The sequence below is a fragment of the Aotus nancymaae genome, unplaced genomic scaffold, assembly GCF_030222135.1.
Source record: "Aotus nancymaae isolate 86718 unplaced genomic scaffold, 86718_ANA_hifiasm-v0.15.2.pri h1tg000062l, whole genome shotgun sequence".
NCBI classification, from domain to species: domain Eukaryota; kingdom Metazoa; phylum Chordata; class Mammalia; order Primates; family Aotidae; genus Aotus; species Aotus nancymaae.
The window spans coordinates 20,928,708-20,945,740 of NW_026988476.1; the positions used below are offsets into that span (position 1 = coordinate 20,928,708).

The 17,033-nt window shown below is 41.8% G+C and overlaps 1 protein-coding gene across 5 annotated transcripts in view; it reads right to left on the minus strand.

Moving 5' to 3' along the window:
* NIN (ninein) overlaps positions 1-17,033 on the minus strand; it is a 116,592-nt gene that overhangs the window by 64,482 nt on the left and 35,077 nt on the right. For all 5 annotated transcript variants that reach the window (XM_064365857.1, XM_064365854.1, XM_064365858.1 and 2 more), the window contains exons 4-5: positions 15,389-15,558; positions 1,797-1,836 (exon numbers count right to left, since the gene is read on the minus strand). In XM_064365857.1, coding sequence (XP_064221927.1) covers positions 1,797-1,836; positions 15,389-15,558 — 210 coding nt within the window. The remainder of the gene's footprint in view (positions 1-1,796; positions 1,837-15,388; positions 15,559-17,033) is intronic.

Consider the following 17,033-nt stretch of genomic DNA (forward strand, 5'->3'; position numbering starts at 1 on the left):
AAGCTTACATGAAACAGAATCATTGGTCCTAAGGCAGCAAGTAGAGCAAATGGGCACTGTTTTGGTCCCTGACAAGTCATACCTGTGTAATAATTTCCTGTGCAATACCGTGAAGTTCTAGTCTTGCTTTATGTCAGCTGAGCACATCACAAGCTTAGGCTGCAGTGATCATAGGAGAAGGCTGGTTGAGGGCCATTATCGAGAACTCTATATGCCCTAACTTAACTATCGCTACCAGAACCTATTACCTCCACTTTCCTTCCAGTCTAAGTACTACAGCATCTTTTGCTGAGAAGAAAATAATTTCATGATAAAATTCTCAAGACTAGACTGTTCCCAAATCTTTACACATGAATATTCTGACATACAGAAACCAACAGTCCAAGTGAAAAAAAAAAAAAAAATCAATGGTTGCAAGCTGTAAGTTCCCAGTTATCTCTACATTAAGGTAAATTCCATTTGAAGACTTAAGGATTAAACTACTTATTTAAAAATTGAAAGTGCTTATTTATTCTCTATTAAAAGTCCTCACTTCTAAATTTTGCACTTACACATTAGAGATTCTGTAAAGTCATTACTTAAACATGAGCTAATTACTGGCACAATTTTGTGTGCCTGGAAAAACCTCAGAGGATTGAAAGGCACATTTAATGCTACTCCCACTCTTTACTAACAGGAATTAAGCCCATTACTGCTGTGTTGCTCCACGCTGGCGACCTAGAGAACAGGTTATAATTATACCTTAAGTACAAGTTAATCCACAGAGGGCTGTGAAGTGGGCTGAGGATCTGTTAGCTGAACCACAGTGCCATCTGGTGGCCAGAGGATCAACGTGTTCTGATGCTGCTGTTTTTTTGTGTTTTTTTTTTTCTTTTTGAGATGGAGTCTTGCTCTGTCACCTAGGCTGGAGTGCAATGGCACGATCTTGGCTCACTGCAACTTCCACCTCCCAGGTTCAAGTAATTCTCTGCCTCAGCGTCCCGAGTTGCTGGGATTACAGGCGCCCACCACCATGCCCAGCTAATTTTTCTATTTTTAGTAGAGACAGGGTGTCACCATCTTGGCCAGGCTGGTCTTGAACTCCCGACCTCGTGATCCACCCTCCTCAGCCTCCCAAAGTGGTGGAATTACAGGCGTGAGCTACCAGGCCTGGCCCCGATGCTTCTTAAATACATGTGAAACTTGTCAAGGGATGTGTTTTTAAAATTCATTATTTATTCTTATTTTTTGAGACACAGTCTCTGTTATCTAAGCAGGAGTGCAGTGGCACAATCATGGCTCACTGCAGCCTCCAACTCTCAGGCTTAATGAATTCTCCCACCTCAGCCTCCTGAGTAGCTGGGACAACAGGCACATGCTACCACACCTGGCTATTTTTAGTAGAGATGGGGTTTCGCCATGTTGCCCAGGCTGGTCTTGAACTCCTGGGCTCACACGATCCTCTGTCTTGGCCTCCCAAAGTGCTGGGATTACAGGTGTGAGCCACTGTGTCTTGCCAAGGGATGCATTTTAGTAAGTCACTATTTAGGACTGTTAGCAAATTAATTTCAAAGTCTATTTAAAAGAGAAATTAGCCCAGAAGTGAAATTATACATCTTAATTGCCATCTCTTGCATAATATTAAATGCTAAGATTTTAAAACTAAGAGCTATCAATTGGGAATAAATTTTTTGTTGCTGTTGTTCTTAACGTTAATTCCCAGCTGGCCTCCAGCATAGGAGATCAGAAAGACGGGCTGTGGAGAGAATCCGGCAGCCCTTCCCTTCCAGGCACCTCCTGACACACTCGGCTCTTACCTTCCGCTTCATACTCCTCACTCCGTTGTGTCTTCCAGGGCTAGAGAAGGCAAGAGAAGATTAGTGTGCTTTAGAACGTATTCAGAAAGAACTATCCTAGCTTTTCCTAGAGGAGATCACTCTCTGGCTCTGAAATCATCATCTAAGTGAATCACATAATTTCAGGACTCTAGTTTATCTATCTAGATCAGTTCTCTTCAGTTAACCAGCCAATCAGGACGATACTCCTAAGAAACACCACACAGCTTTCTGCAGCATTTCACCAAGGATTTGTCCTCATTTGCTAGGTCACTTATTCAACAGCAAAACCTATTACAACCAATTAAACCCAGCCAAAGCAAGTATCCAGTATCCATCAACCAACAAATATTTGTACATATGCATTTATGCATTTATTCTTCAATAAATGTGTACTGAGTGCTTCTTTTTGTGCTAGGTACTGTGCTAGGTCTTGGTAATATAACCATAAACAGGACAAACAAATTTCCTGCCTTAAGAAGTTTATATGCTAATGAAGACATGCAGACAAGAAAACAGGAAGTACAACAGGGTAGTATTTTAAGTGCTATGACAAGAAAGTTCAGGATGCCATGTGGCTTCCCAAATGGGATACTTGAGACTTGGTAGATCGGGAAGAAGCAATGTCTAAACTGAGAACTGAAGGATAAACTGCAGAGAGCCAAATGAAAGAAGGGGACAGCTGTTATTTGCTGAAGCAAGGAAGCAAGAATGAGCTTGGTGTAGCTGTGGCATAGTGAGGAGACAGATGCAACTTAAAGTAGGCTAGAGAAAGTATGAGTTAAGTAAAATGTACATTACCAGTAAATTACATTAAAGGCAGTTCAATTTACCTGAATTGGACTACTTTTGCCCTTCTCATGCTTCATTATTCCTGCCTCTTCTCCAAAGTCACAGCATACAGTTGCACTGACACATGTGTGTACTGCACAAAAGTGCCCTGCTAAGGGCACAAGTCAGGACCAAAATCCAGCCCTCGCTCCATTGGCCAGGCAGATACGGGTCATCTTTTGAGCAGCTGCAACAAGCAGGTCCACCATGGCTGTGGCTTCCAGAAAATGGCTTTAGCCTCTCCAGCAAGCTGCCTAAAACTAATCACTGTTATCAGGGGTTACTACAACCATTCAAGAAAACCCTGCTAGAAAAGGTGAATCCCCCTTTTAAAATTGGGCTGTTGTCATGGCAATGATCCAACTTTATGAATGAAGGTGCCTTTGGTAACAAACAACCAGCACATTTTCTGGGTAGCTGAACTGTACAAAGCTAGCTGATTTCTTAGAATCCAAAAATAAATTCAACAGGAAAGTCACCCTAATTAATACCTGTCTCTAGAACTTGGATTCCTCATGGCAGATGGTGTGACAGGTAAAATGTTTAGGTGAAATGTTGTTTTTCAGTAGTTGGTTCAAGTTAATATGAGTTAAAGTTCTTCTTTCAGGCAGCCTACACTCATCTACTTCATTCTCCACACTCACCAGTGGTAGTTATCTCCCCTTAAATGAAGGCCAACCACCGATCACGGTTTCACAGGTCCATATTTTACTTAGAAAGATATTTAAGGCAGTACCAATTCAGAGAGTTCATCTAATTTGGCCATACCAAGCTGACAATGCTGAGATGGGTTATTGTTAACAAACAGAAGACACCAAAAGGCCATAACTCAAAATGTTTAAGTTCACTACAATTCATTCAGATTACAATGGAAAGTCACTAATAAACATGGTATCAATGAAAACTGAATTAGGACACGGTGTGATTTTTGCTTGTGATAACACTTTCATCAGCTCACCCAGCCTACATTTTACATAAAGATGTCTCTCCAATCTAGTGGATGTAGGAGGCATGGTGGGGACAGGGAGTGAGTGGTAAAGTCAACAGTCCTTCATAAATTGTCTTACATTCTCATTTCAGGTCAGAATTAAACTGTTTTCACAAATTTTAAATCAACAAAATCATCCTGCCTGTCTGCCCCTCCACATTTATTTCCCTATTCAACAGAGCATACAATTTAAATGCTCATACTACTTTGACATCCAAAATTATGAAAATTCACTATTTAGCATACCAGTTGGAAATACCCCAGAACTAAATCCACTAATTCCAATTATGACAAATAAAACAGTTTTATAGTCTCAGAGCCATTGGTCAAAACCTACCAAATCACAAGCAGGGGATGATTTCTAACAGCAGAAACGAATGGGAGAAATGGCAGAATATGTTATCACTGGCCCCAAACCATAAAGATAGTCCCAGTTGGAATATACAGCTGTAAAAATGCAACACACGCACCTTCAAAAAATCCTTCTCATTACTAAACCATTGGCTCATTTGCTTTTCAGTTCATTTGAAAATAGTGAGCACAGAATTCAGAGAAGCAAGATGCTCGAATATACTGTTTCCAACGTCTTATGAGTCCCTGGGACTGGATGCCTATGTCCGATTCACTCTCTGGGACAGTACTTTCCTGCTCCCTTCTTCCCTAGATTCTTATATTCCTAACAAATAAGGGATTGAATATGGAGTCCACCACTGCATGGACTCAGGAGCCAGAGTGCCTGGTGCTGAATCCTGGCTCCCTACCACGTTGGCCTTAGGCAAGTTTCTTGACGACTTCTGCCCCAGGTTCTCTGACTATCAAATGGGAACAGAGTAGTACATATTTCATGGAGTTGTGGTAAAGTGCTTAGAATTGTGCTTGGCAAATAATAAGTTCTACACAATTTTGTTATTTTTATTAGACATATGTTTATATGATTCATGTAGAATTTTCTTTTAATTCCCAGGTTTAAACTTAAAGCATTCAATTGGGTAGGCCTGGGTAGGTATCCATTATTCATACACATTTGTAAGAAAAATGCCAAGTCTCCCCAGCAGAGAAGCAAGGAACACAGACAATTCACATAAGAAGCAACGTAATTTTTTTTTTTTTGAGATGGGGTCTCGCTCTGTCACCCAGGCTGGAGTGCAGTGGCGCGGTCTTGGTTCACTAAAACCTCTGCCTCCCGGGTTCAAGTGATTCTCCTGTCTCAGCCTCCCAAGTAGCTGGGATTACAGACGCACGCCATCACACCCAGCTGAGGCAACATAATTTTTTTTAAAGACATGGGGGAAGTTTCATCTCAACAGCAATCAGAGAAAGATTAAAACCAAGAAGTCATTTTGTTAAAAAAAAAAAAAAGTCATTTTGTTCTATTAAATCAGCAAAGTATTTAAGATATGACTCCTACTACCATCAAGTTTATGATTTAAAATAGGCCTGTTTATATGTTATGGGTAGCACTGTAAATGATCATTATTCTTTTAGTAACGTAAATGGCTTTATGTATCAAAAGCAATAAAAATGTTCATACTTTTTGATGCAATAATTTCACTTGGTATTCAAAGACAATAAAATCAAGGAGAAAGAAAAGCTCTATGTGTAAACATGTACATCATAGCACTTTTTGTAACAAGAAAGTACTGAAAACAATTCAAATATTCAACAATAGAGCACAAAGTATAATGATACATTATAATGTGGTCATTAAAAGGATAATTAAAAAACCACGCAGGAACATGGAAAAACATCTTACGAGCTGTTAAATGAAAGACCATTATAAAAACGCTATCTATATACTATGATTACCATCAGCAGAAATATTTATACAATTAGACAAAGACCGGAAGGAAAGAGAGATGATAAAAATAGATGCATCTTGGTTGAAAGACCACGGGAAACAATTTCCTTTTATTTCTTTTACTGTCATAAATGTTGTTTATGAGACAGAAATAGGTACAACTTTCACTATTTATTTGCCCACTAAAGTCTCACTAAATTTATTTCCTGTGACTTAGGGGTGGGAGAAAGGGAAGTTCCCTCCTTTTGGTAAAGATTGCTCTGTAGCATCTGCAACATCTCCCCGTATTATGACAGATGAGAAGGTTTGGTGGGAAGCCCAGGTGCTGCTCAGGCAGGTGGATGTTGGATGCCAAAGCCTCCTGAATTTAGCAGACTGTGACAAGATCAGAGACACTCAACTGAGACTTGCCATGTGAACTGAGACCATCCCAAAGAGGCATTCCTGGGACAGTCCAACCCAACAGTGTCAGATACAGCACGGCCTTCGAAAGCCCAGGCAGCATCCTCATCTTTAATGATTTCACACAAAATCTTAAGGCAAGTGGGAGTGGGGGTTGGGGGAAAAGGACAGTTTAAACATGGTTTTTGTTTGTTTTTAAGACAGTCTCACTCTGTTCTGCATCCTCGACCTCCCAGGCTCAGGTGATCCTCCAGCCCTCCCTACCAACCTACTCACAGGTGCCTGTTACCACACCTAGCTAATTTTTGTATTTTTTTTTTTTTAATAGAGATGGAGTTTTGCCACGTTGCCTAGGCTGGTCTTGAATTCCTGGGCTCAAGTGATCCACCCACCTCAGCCTCCCAAAGTGCTGGTATTATAAGTGTGAGCCACTACACCCAGCCAGTTTAAACATGCTTTGAAGTCTTCTGGGAATAGTGGTATCCCAAGCATTCCTCCTAAGATCCTATTTAAGAAACACAGATCCAGCCAGGACCACCCTGCTAAAAGGAGAAGCGGGCTCATGCTATTGGCTACATCTTCATTCCAAGACCACCTCAGTTGGAGATGGGGCTTACCACACTCATGTGAGGTATTCTGTGCTTTTTCCTACCTAGCCTCCATCAAGGGTCTGTTCCCTCAGTAAGAGAGAGAAAAGCACAGGGTGGCTGAGCATTTGTATTAAATTGCTATTTCAGGGGGGTGGGTGGGGGAAGATTCAATTCATTCACAGCTCATTTATTTTCATTCTCACTGCCTGGAGCCAGTAGTTCCAATTAAAAAGCAGGGAGAGAAGGAGGGGAAGGCAGGTTAGAAGGTTGGGGGGATTAAATCACTCGGTTGCTGGTGGTGGTCCAGGGAGGCATCATTCTGGAAGAGAGACCTTTAATTGCTGATGGCTTAGCCAGCACAGTGGAAGACTGGCAGGTGGCCTGTAGACACAGATCTGCCCTGAGCACTAGGAGGAATATTATCACAAAATCTTTGGAAAAGTAGTGGGGAAAGGGAGAGACAATTGCTGAGATGTGTTCACAAGACTGAATTCATGAGAAAAGATTTTTTATTTCTTCCCATGAAATGTATGTAGCCTCTCATTAGAGAAAGAATGGATATTAACACACACAAAAAAGCATTCTGTGGGACTTCAGTTTCTCCCTAATCCGGAGGCACAGTTGTAGACAGGTAAGTACAAGGGTTTGGCAGAGAGGCTGTCTGGGTCGTTTGGCTCTGCCAGTTTCTGTGACCTCTCAGTATGTTACAAAGTAGGGAGGACACTCCAGTGTACCCAAAAGGGAAACCTTAGCTGTTGTTCTTATTTCAGTCTGAAAAATGATGTGGTTAGAGGTTTGAATTGCAGAGCCATACTCAAGTTCAATTTCAGCTCTACCTCTTACGTGTGGTGTGACCTTGGGCAAGTTACTTAACCTCTGTGTGCCTCAGTTTCCTCATGAGTACATGAATGACAACACCTAGCTCTGACGGCATGCTTCATATTTGGAAAGTACTTACGACAGTGCCGGTAAGTGCTAAGCATTTGTTAAGTAAATAAATATGACAATTAATATTCTTACAACTTGGATGTATAAGAAAGACTAGGACAAGGGGAGAAGAAAGAAACAGCAGACAGACCAGTGCCAGCTTTAAAGAACAAGCCCAGAAGAGATTCTCTTTAAAAGCTACAGCCTTGATACGTTAACTGGCTTGATTTAATCATTTCACAATGCATCCATATATCAAAACATCATGTTGCACACTGTAAACATACATGACTTTTATAATTATACCTTAATAAGTCTAAGGAAATCCCCAGGAACCACAGCTTTGAGCATGATGATTGTGATGAAGCAATGAACTTCCAATTCAACTTAAGATCAGGGCTTCCCCTGGGTCCCTCCCTGCAGACAGTGTCCCCTGCAGACAGTGCCCAGTAGGCAGCTACAGAATGGCAGGGGCTACCTTGTCCTTATTACCATGCCAGTGTACTGGCAACAGCCCCATTGAGAGTAGGCAGAGAGGAGAAGGTCAGATGAGGTTGTCCAGCCCCAAAATGATTGCTCAGAAGATCGTCCCCACCCCCCTCAGGCAGACAAAGGGAGTCCCCCTAGAATCCACTCTGTGGGCCATGCATCTCAATGTCATGCTGGCCATTGTAGCCAGCTCTTGGGTTGTCCTACAGCTGGACAAGGGTGCACCGCACATGTCGGCTGCACAGGCGGCACCAATTTCTGGAATGCTTTCTTTGGAGGAACACCTGCTTTGTTGGACTGCAGAGCAGATGGCCCTAGCCTCCTGGATCTCCAGCTTCCAGCCCTGAGGCCGGGCCAGCATCTGCAGCCTCCGGTCCTGGTGTGGCCCCTGCCCACAATAGCCCAGTCGCTACCCCCACCAGCCATCTGCTCCAGAGAAGACCTTTGCGCCCTACAGAATGTACAGCTAATTAAAATCATTACAGGGGCAGACTCGGGCCATTCTTTCCCAGCAGAGGTTGCTGAGCTGATCTCAGCAGCTTCAGAGCCTGAAGTAGAATTTTTTTTTTTTTTTTTTTGGAAAGGAGAAAGCCCTGTAAACTCTGAGAGAGGAGGAAGGAAATGCAGTAGAATAACATAGCTCCCCAAACAAACTGAGCTGTAGTATGCATTTAGAAGAGCAGCACACTCAGCTAAGCACACGAAGTCTCTGAAAAAAAATGGAAATCAGTTTAAGGAGAGTGCTCATGAAAGAAACTTTAAGACTTTAAAAAAAAAATACAGCATCCATGGCATATTTCACTAATAGTCCTCAGTATTTATAAAGCCTGTGCTCTGAACTGGGTAGTGGAATCTGAGTGCACCCAGCAGGGCTGGCTATTGTTTCTGCAGGGACACACTTCCTGGGACTACGGTTCATTTTCCACTATGCCACCTTTGAAGGCAAAGGCAGTGGAGAGCCTGACAGCCCAGCTCCCAATCTCTCCATTCTGAACTCTGGGACAAGCTCCTGAGTCCAGGGTTGTCACGACCAGAATGCAAATCAGTGCCTTTATCGTTAAAGGCAATTAAGTGCTACAAGTGCATGCAAATAACAGGAATTAATACGATTTTTAAATGCACGCACATTTAGATAAGTCCTACTACACTGAAGGCGAAAAAGCCTTTGGTATTGCTGGTGGGAGAAAATGCTGAATTTATGAGTTTGGGCCTCAAGCCTCCTCTCCTACCAAGGTTGGGGACTAGTTTTGTCCACTGGATTTTAAAGTCCTTAAAGGAAAGAGATTTAAAAAAATACCTCTCCTGTTTCTCAGAGTTGCTCAGTAAATACCAAATACTACTTTTCTGTTGGAAGGTATTTAAAGATATGTAGGACAGAAAATGTTACTGTCACAATGAAAATTAATTCTTGATTTCTTGTCTCAGTTTCTAGTTAGAAAATAAATATCAGAAATTACTGATATGGAAGGAGGTGGGGGTGGGGTCTGGTCTCCAACAGAATTCCTGCTGGGATCAAGTCAGGAAGGCTTACCAGGACACCAAAGCCTGAAAGTATGTCTCAGAAAAAGAGACATTTTATAAGCTTTGAAGGGGCTTCTTTCTATCCCTTTCAAGTGATCTACAATTGCATCTTGAATGAATGTTTCATATCTGGGAATAGCCAGATGATCTGACAAGACTTAATGCATATAAAGGAAAAGACTGGAATTCCATTAAAAAAAAAAAAAAGAAGTCTATTCTGAAGACATCATAGCCTTTGGTGGAATAAATGGCATCAGCAATAAAACTTCTTGCTTTGTCAAAGACTGGAATAGAAAATTTAACAAGGGAGTAATAGGAAAGTAGGTGCATTTCAGCTACAAAAGATCTTAGCAGAACTTTTCTCGGTTATTAAGTTTATTCCAGAATTAAATATTGACTCTGTACGATGTAAATGAATAATTCATAAACTGCAAAGTTATGCATACATGAAAATGAACATAAGGGAAAAGATAAGTCATTTTCACACTTCTTGAAGAAGTCTGATCTTATGTAGGGTAGTAAAATCAGTTTGTCTTTTTTAAAGCTTTTTAACAACCACCTTCCCATCCTCCTGCCCTCAGAGTCCCAACACAAAGACTGGATTTGCTTGTAGTGTAGTCATCGGCTTTAACTTTTCTCTCAGGTCCTCACTTAAACCACACTGTGCAAGCCAATGGTTTTGGCTTACACTACTATTGTCTACAGCTGGAGAAATGATTGTTTAAACACCCCTTGCTGTTGATAAGAATCTTACTAGACCCGATTTATTCCCTGTGGAGGAAAACAGTTAACAAGGTGTACCCTGTTTTCAACCAGGGCAGAAAGCAAAGTGGCCCTGCCCCAATTGTATTAATTGCACAAGCTTTTCTCCCGGCTCTGAGCATCGAGAACAGAAGCGAGACTCAGTTTAGTTCTGTTTGTTTTCCCTTCCACCTACCCTCAGAAGAAACATGAGCATAAAATTCAAGGTCAGCTCAGTAGCTATTAATATACAAGGGAAAATATGTCCTCTTCTGAATCTCACTTGTTTCTTAAGGAAGTAAAGCAGAAACAGCGACAACCAAACCTTTTCATTAATCACATCTTCAGTTGGAATCAAGAAGATGTTCTTTGTTAGTCTGGATTAATTCAGAATAGAAATGGCCAACTGAATTGACTTGAGTGACAACGATCCCATAAAAAAAGAAAAGAAATCACCACTTTCTTTTCAATATCACCCAAGATGAGAGGTCAGACTCCCAAGGGATCCATTTGCCAGATAAACACGTGAAATTGGAAGTCGTGTTAGACCTGTCACTTGTGAATTAGCACATTCTGCTTCAGGATTTCCAAATGAAATTCTGAAGTGCATCTTTTAGTGCTGAAAATTTAGCTAGGTTACAGTAGCCTTTCCCTACAGAGTAGTTTTATTGCCTTATAAACTAAACTTGGTAGGAGAGACATGCTTAATAGCTTGGTTATATATTTGCTGTTCAGCAGGAAAAAATCAACGTGCCTGATAAAAGCATGGGGTGGGGGAAGGGATGGAGACTACTAAGATGTTCACAATTTATGCTGCGGCTTTAACATATATGAACTGAAACAAAAGTAAAACATGATCAAAAGCAACTCGTAATAAGATTTATTTTCATACCCTCTACTCAGGGGATGAGGCCAAGGTGGCGGAATATTTGCTACCCTCTAGTAACGACACGGGCTCTCCCACCATGCCACCACACCACAATGTGCACTCTGAATAGGAACCACAGGAGCTCCAAGTCACTTGTAAGTAAGGAAGCCTGAAGCTCCACAGTGGACTTACATTAAATATAAATTTAGTTGCTTCAAAGCAATCTCTAGAACAGCTTCCCTCTCACATGCCTGTATTTCTAGATGTTTTCTTGAATGGGAAATGAAGGGTGGAGTTGTAAGTAGACTGCAGTGAATGATTTTCAGTAGTCACTGAGGATGGCCCATAACTTGGGTTTTGCTTATGGGCAAATAGGAAAAGGCCTTCCAAATAAGGATGCTGAGAAAACACTGTGAACCACTAACCCAAGAGCCTAGGAATGAATTCTGGCTGACCTGTGGAAACCTCCCCTACTATGAAATCACCTCAGAGGAAAAAGAGGAGAAATTATTATTCTTTTTTAAAGGTTTCTTTAATTCAGATGAAGACGCTTACATAGAGAAATTATTATTTTATCTTTTCAGATGACTGTCTGCTCACTGACCCCTATAGGATGAGTTCCTAAAAAGAAGCTAACCCCCTTGGGGACAGTTTTTATAGGAGTTATGACACTATTCCATTCCACTGCCCACCCCTCCACAATCCTCAGAAAAATAAAATTATTCTCTGATGCAACCCAGAGCTGAAATTAGTCTTCTGTTGAGTAGCAACAGTCAGATTTTCCCTCTCTTTAACTTCGGATGATGAGTTTGGGCCCTTTTATTGTCTTCATCATAAAAAGCAAAAGTCATTTCAGGAAAAATCAGGCATGTCTGAGAGCAGGGGAAACTGCAGTCCAAAGGTGAGCTGAGATTCCCTGCTTCCCCAAGCCCCGATCCAGAAGTCAAAGGAAAACTGCAATCAAAACAAAGACGGCCTGGATCCAGCTCCTCATGTTACTACTCCTTAGGAAACAGTCATGTCAGAGGAGACTCGGGCCCAGTCCCTCCTTCCACATTGCCCGGTGGCCCCAAGATTAAGTATGAGCCCAAGGAATAAATTTCCAACATCCCCAAAGAGAGGAGACAGAAGAGTTTCTGGAAACCAAAAGGGAGAAAAAAGCAGCCAGCAGTATAATAAAGAACTGTCAGATTCAAAACTCATTATAAGAAGAAGAAACCAATTCCACACGTTGTTGAGAATTTTTTCCTCCCTACACTCCATAGCTGGAGGTCACTCTAGAACAGGGAAGATCACTTGGGTCTCCTAAGAGACCTGCACAGCTTCTGTAGAAGGGAGGGGAGTTTCTAGAGCAAGCTTATGCTGCCCATTGCATGAATTTCTGTAGGCCAACAGATTGGCCCTCAACTGCTGAGGCTAATATGGAAACTGGCCAGAAACAGGAATGCTGTCTTGACACAATAGTAAGTAACAAGACTGATGCATTGACAAGGCTAAGCCACAAGATTCCTGCATACACAGAAGCAAAGGCAGTGGGTGTGACCCATAACCACAGCTGCTGTGGAAAGCAGGGCTTTGCCCTTTTAACTGCCAACAGGAACATAAAAAATGTTTCATGTGAAGCTGCCATTATTGTTATTATTATTTTGAGACAGAGTCTCACTCTGTAACCCAGGCCAGAGTGCATTGGCTTGATCTCGGCTCACTGCAACCTTTGTTTCCCAGGTTCTAGCAATTCTCCTGCCTCAGCCTCCCCAGTAGCTGGGAACAAAGGGCACATACCACCATGCTCAGCTAATTTTTTTTTTTGAGATGGAGTCTCGTTCTGTCGCCAGGCTGGAGTGCAGTGGCATGATCTCAGTTCACTGCAACCCCTGCCTCCTGGGTTCGAGCAATTCTCCTGTCTCAGCCTCCTGAGTAGCTGGGATTACAGGTGCACACCACCATATCCAGCATATTTATATATTTTTAGTAGACAGGGTTTCACCATGTTGGCCAGGATGATCTCGATCTCTTGACTTCGTGAACCGCCTGCCTAGGCCTTCCAAAGTGCTGGGATTACAGGCGTGAGCCACTCTGCCTGGCCCTAATTTTTTTTAAGTTTCGTAGAGACAAGGTCTCATTATGTTGCCCAGGCTGGTCTCAAACTCCTGGGCTCAAGTGATCCTCCTGCCTTGGCCTCCCAAAGTGCTGGGGTTATAGGTGTGAGCCACCATGCCTGGCACTAAAACTTATTTTTTTAAAGAGATGAAGTGATTCGAAAACTGACAGGCTCAATTCAGCTTACAAAACATTTTATTTTTAGACAAGAAAGCAGTTGGATGAGCTTTGGTTTGAAAGCCTCTATTTGCAGTTCTATTGATGAAGGGTGGTGAACGCTGCAGCTTCTGTGTATGCATCAAGAGGTCATATCTGAGAGGTTTCTGGAGGAGTTCAGAAAAGTTTTAAGTACATCAAGGGTGAAATGATTCTCCCAAAATATCCTTTTACTGGGACATAAGCCACAAGATTTTGCCCAGGCTCAAGCCTCAACTCTTATCTTTATTTATACATGAAACAAGTCTCACTTTATAAATAGTAAATCTCCCTGGGCACCGTTAGATAACATATAACAAGGATATAAGAAATAAGTTGCCAGCAACAAAGTCAACTCTGCCCAACAGCTTTCTGGGTATTTCTAGGTGAGGACTAGAAACTCATGTCAAAAAAGAAGTAACCATTTACTTTCTTAGTACCAAATAATAATACCTTGGGGACTGAAATAGTTGGGGAAATGAGATATTAAACTTAAAAGTGTTTTCCAAATAATAAAAATTTACCCCCTAAAGTACAGAGACATTTGAACCATTTTTTTCATAAAGAAGTGTCTCAAGTACATTCTACACCACTCAGGGTTATAGAACAGACTTTAAGATACCCTTCCTGACAATAAGAAAACTATTATGAACACTGTACTAACTGAAATATGTAAATAACCTGCATCCCTGAGATTATATATGTAAAATTTGTGTGTGTCTGGAGTATATGTGTTTTACTGGGGAAAGACCCGTATCTAAATTTGCAAAGGGACCCAAGAAAGGCGAAGGACCCCTGAAACTGTTCTCAGCTTTTTCTGGTTTTGGCTTTTTCCATTTTCAGCTGTCACTTTTCTTCCACGCTACTCTTATACCACTTTTGTGGGGTGTTTTTCTTTCTTCTCTCTTCTAGTTGCTTTTCTCCCTCTCTTCTCAACAACATTTCTGCCACTGCTGCTTCACTTGTGGTGAGGACAGGAGTCATTTGCTTTTTAAAAAAACTGAGGCACACTTCTGATCAGCAGACTGGTCATGTACCCTTGTAAATTTCCATACTTGTTGCCAACACTTGGGCTTAACACTTGGAATCTTTTTAGTTACTTTTGGGTTTTGGGGGATTCTGCAAAGTTGAGGAGGACACTGACGTCTGATTGCTGGGGCCATTATTGGGAGCAAGCTTCCTGTAGATTTCAGTAAGCTGAACATGGAGGTTAGACCGCCATGAACACACAGGTACACATACACATGCACACGCACTTTCAGAAAGTTGAGGCGCTTTGTCTCTTTTCCAGCTTATATTAGCATCTGAAATATCTGCAGCCCCAGACTGAGCTAGGATTTGCAAGAAATATTTACAGCTTGCTCAGCATGGCATTTTCAATCATGTTCTATAAATGGGATGCTGGTAAATGAGCCATAAAGAAAGAATAAAGAAAATGTTACTGAACCTCCTTTATTGGTAGATTATGGCAATCTGCAAAATGAAAAGATGGGAGATGAGGGAGGCTGGCAACTCTGCATGCTGGAGAAAGAGACAGGCTCAGGTGCAAGGAAACCAGCAGGAAGAACCACGGCAACTGCCGGGCACTGGAAAGCGCCCCTGGCTCAGTATCTTGAGGCAAAAACCAAGTGTTCGAGCTGCTTTACCACACTACGAAAGATAAGAGGCAGGCTCTCAAAATGCCTGAATATGTGGCTTTCATTTCCTGCCATAGATGCTGTCTTATAGTTTGGGGCAGGGGAGAGGGAGGAGCTGGTTAGCTTTTTAAATAGCTAAAAATAGTCATGCTATAGAGGAGAGAGATATTCCTAAAGAAGAACTAGAAGTGGGAGACCTCAGATGATGTGGAAATACCTGAATTCTAAATGCACACATGACGCATGCACAAGAACTGTCAACTCTCCAAAAGCTGAAACAGAGGTAAAAACAGAGGTAAAAAAAAAAAAAAAAAAGATAGAAACATTAACTGTATACGTCCAAAAGACAAGTGATAAGATTAGCAAGGAGTTAGTAACTGAGAAAAGCCCACATCGTGCCATCAACCCCCTCAGCTTTCCTGTCTCTGTGCTGCACTGACGTGGGGCTCCACACTCGTGATCCAGACGAATGTGCCCAACTCCTTACCTCACTGCAGTCACTGGCTGGGATGTGTGAAGGCTGCGCTTCTTCGTCCAGTGGCTCAATCACCGTCACTTCGGCAAACTCCTCCACGGACTCTTGGAACTCAGGCAAGGACCTCCGACCATAACGCTTCCCACCTCTAACATATTTGGGCTGAGCTTCTAGTGAGCAGTCTGAGCGAAGAGACAAGAGTTGAGGCCACATGACATGAGAATCTCAGTTCTGAGCTGCCACTCACAGCCATCCGACCCAGCCTCTTATACCAGCCTCAAAATAAACCACCACTGTTTGCCAGTTGTGGTGGCTGTGGGTGTATGTGAGCCATCAGGTCAGATGGAGAGCACAGCTTCTAATTCTGAATGATTTATGCCACCCTGAGTATATATCTGCACATGACGGGAGCAATCCAATGATGGCAGCAAGGGATTTGACTTAATATACAGGATTAAAGTCAGGAAAAGGAAGGGGTCATATTTGTTCTTCTGTTTATTAAGCTGGGTTTTCCAGCAGGGTGGGGAGACATCATATTAACCAAGAGACACCTTGGAGGAAGTCTTAGAAAATGGTAACACAATAGACACCAAATCATTACTGTAAACTTAGTATCCACACCAATTAGTCTGAAACACCCTCCCTTACCTCAATGATTCCTTTGCTAACCATTCCACTCTCTGATCTATCAGACAAGCAGGATGACAGAACATTGAAACTGACATAACAGATTCTAAGTGATTAATGACAGTTAGTTATTTATATGAAACCCGAAATCAAGATCTCATTGTAAAATTAAAAGCAGTAAAATAAAATAGCAAATGTGAAACCGCAGTTAAAAAAAAAAAGTGTATTATCTCTTTGGAAGCATCAGTGTAATATACAAAATAAAAAGGAATGTGCACGAGGAGAGAGTCATCTCTTGACCTTAAAGAAGGACTTCAGCATTCTGACATCACATGTCTCAGGTTCAACATTCACCACCTTCCCCATCACCATCACCACCACTGCTGCCATCACCACTGCCATCACCACCACCACCACCACCACCACCTCCACTACCTCCACCTCCACCGCCACAACCACAGGCTAAGCTTTTTCTACAATTGGTAGCTTTAAAGCGATAAAATAAATACTTCACTCTTTCAAATGTTATCTCAGATATAGATTTTCTAACACCTGGTGCAGCATTAGAATAAGATGTTTCATGAAAGCACAAAAGATGGCAATGCTTTGATTTCTGTTGCCTTATTGTCCACACACAGACATACTCTCTCGAGAACAAATATGTATTCTGTCGCAAGGATGTCTGAACTCAGACATGTAGACGTTTAAATGAGATTATGTACACATATAATAAAAATGACAACAGTTGATTAGATAAGAACTAAAAGAACGACTTTTCCTTTATCACCATTGAAACCATGTTGGGGTTTAGCCATTACTTTGCAGTTTCCCAGGGAGGACTGACGACCCTCTGTGACTAACCACCTCCCCACCGTGTCCTTCCTTTGGGACAAGCTCAGGTTTCGCTATATTCACAAGTGTGGCCAGACACATGCTGAAAATGCTCAGCAAAGCTCAGAGTGAAGTATTTATGTTAGCTATATAATTTCTAGTGATATTTATATCCAGCTTTTAAAAAGTCCCAGCCAAG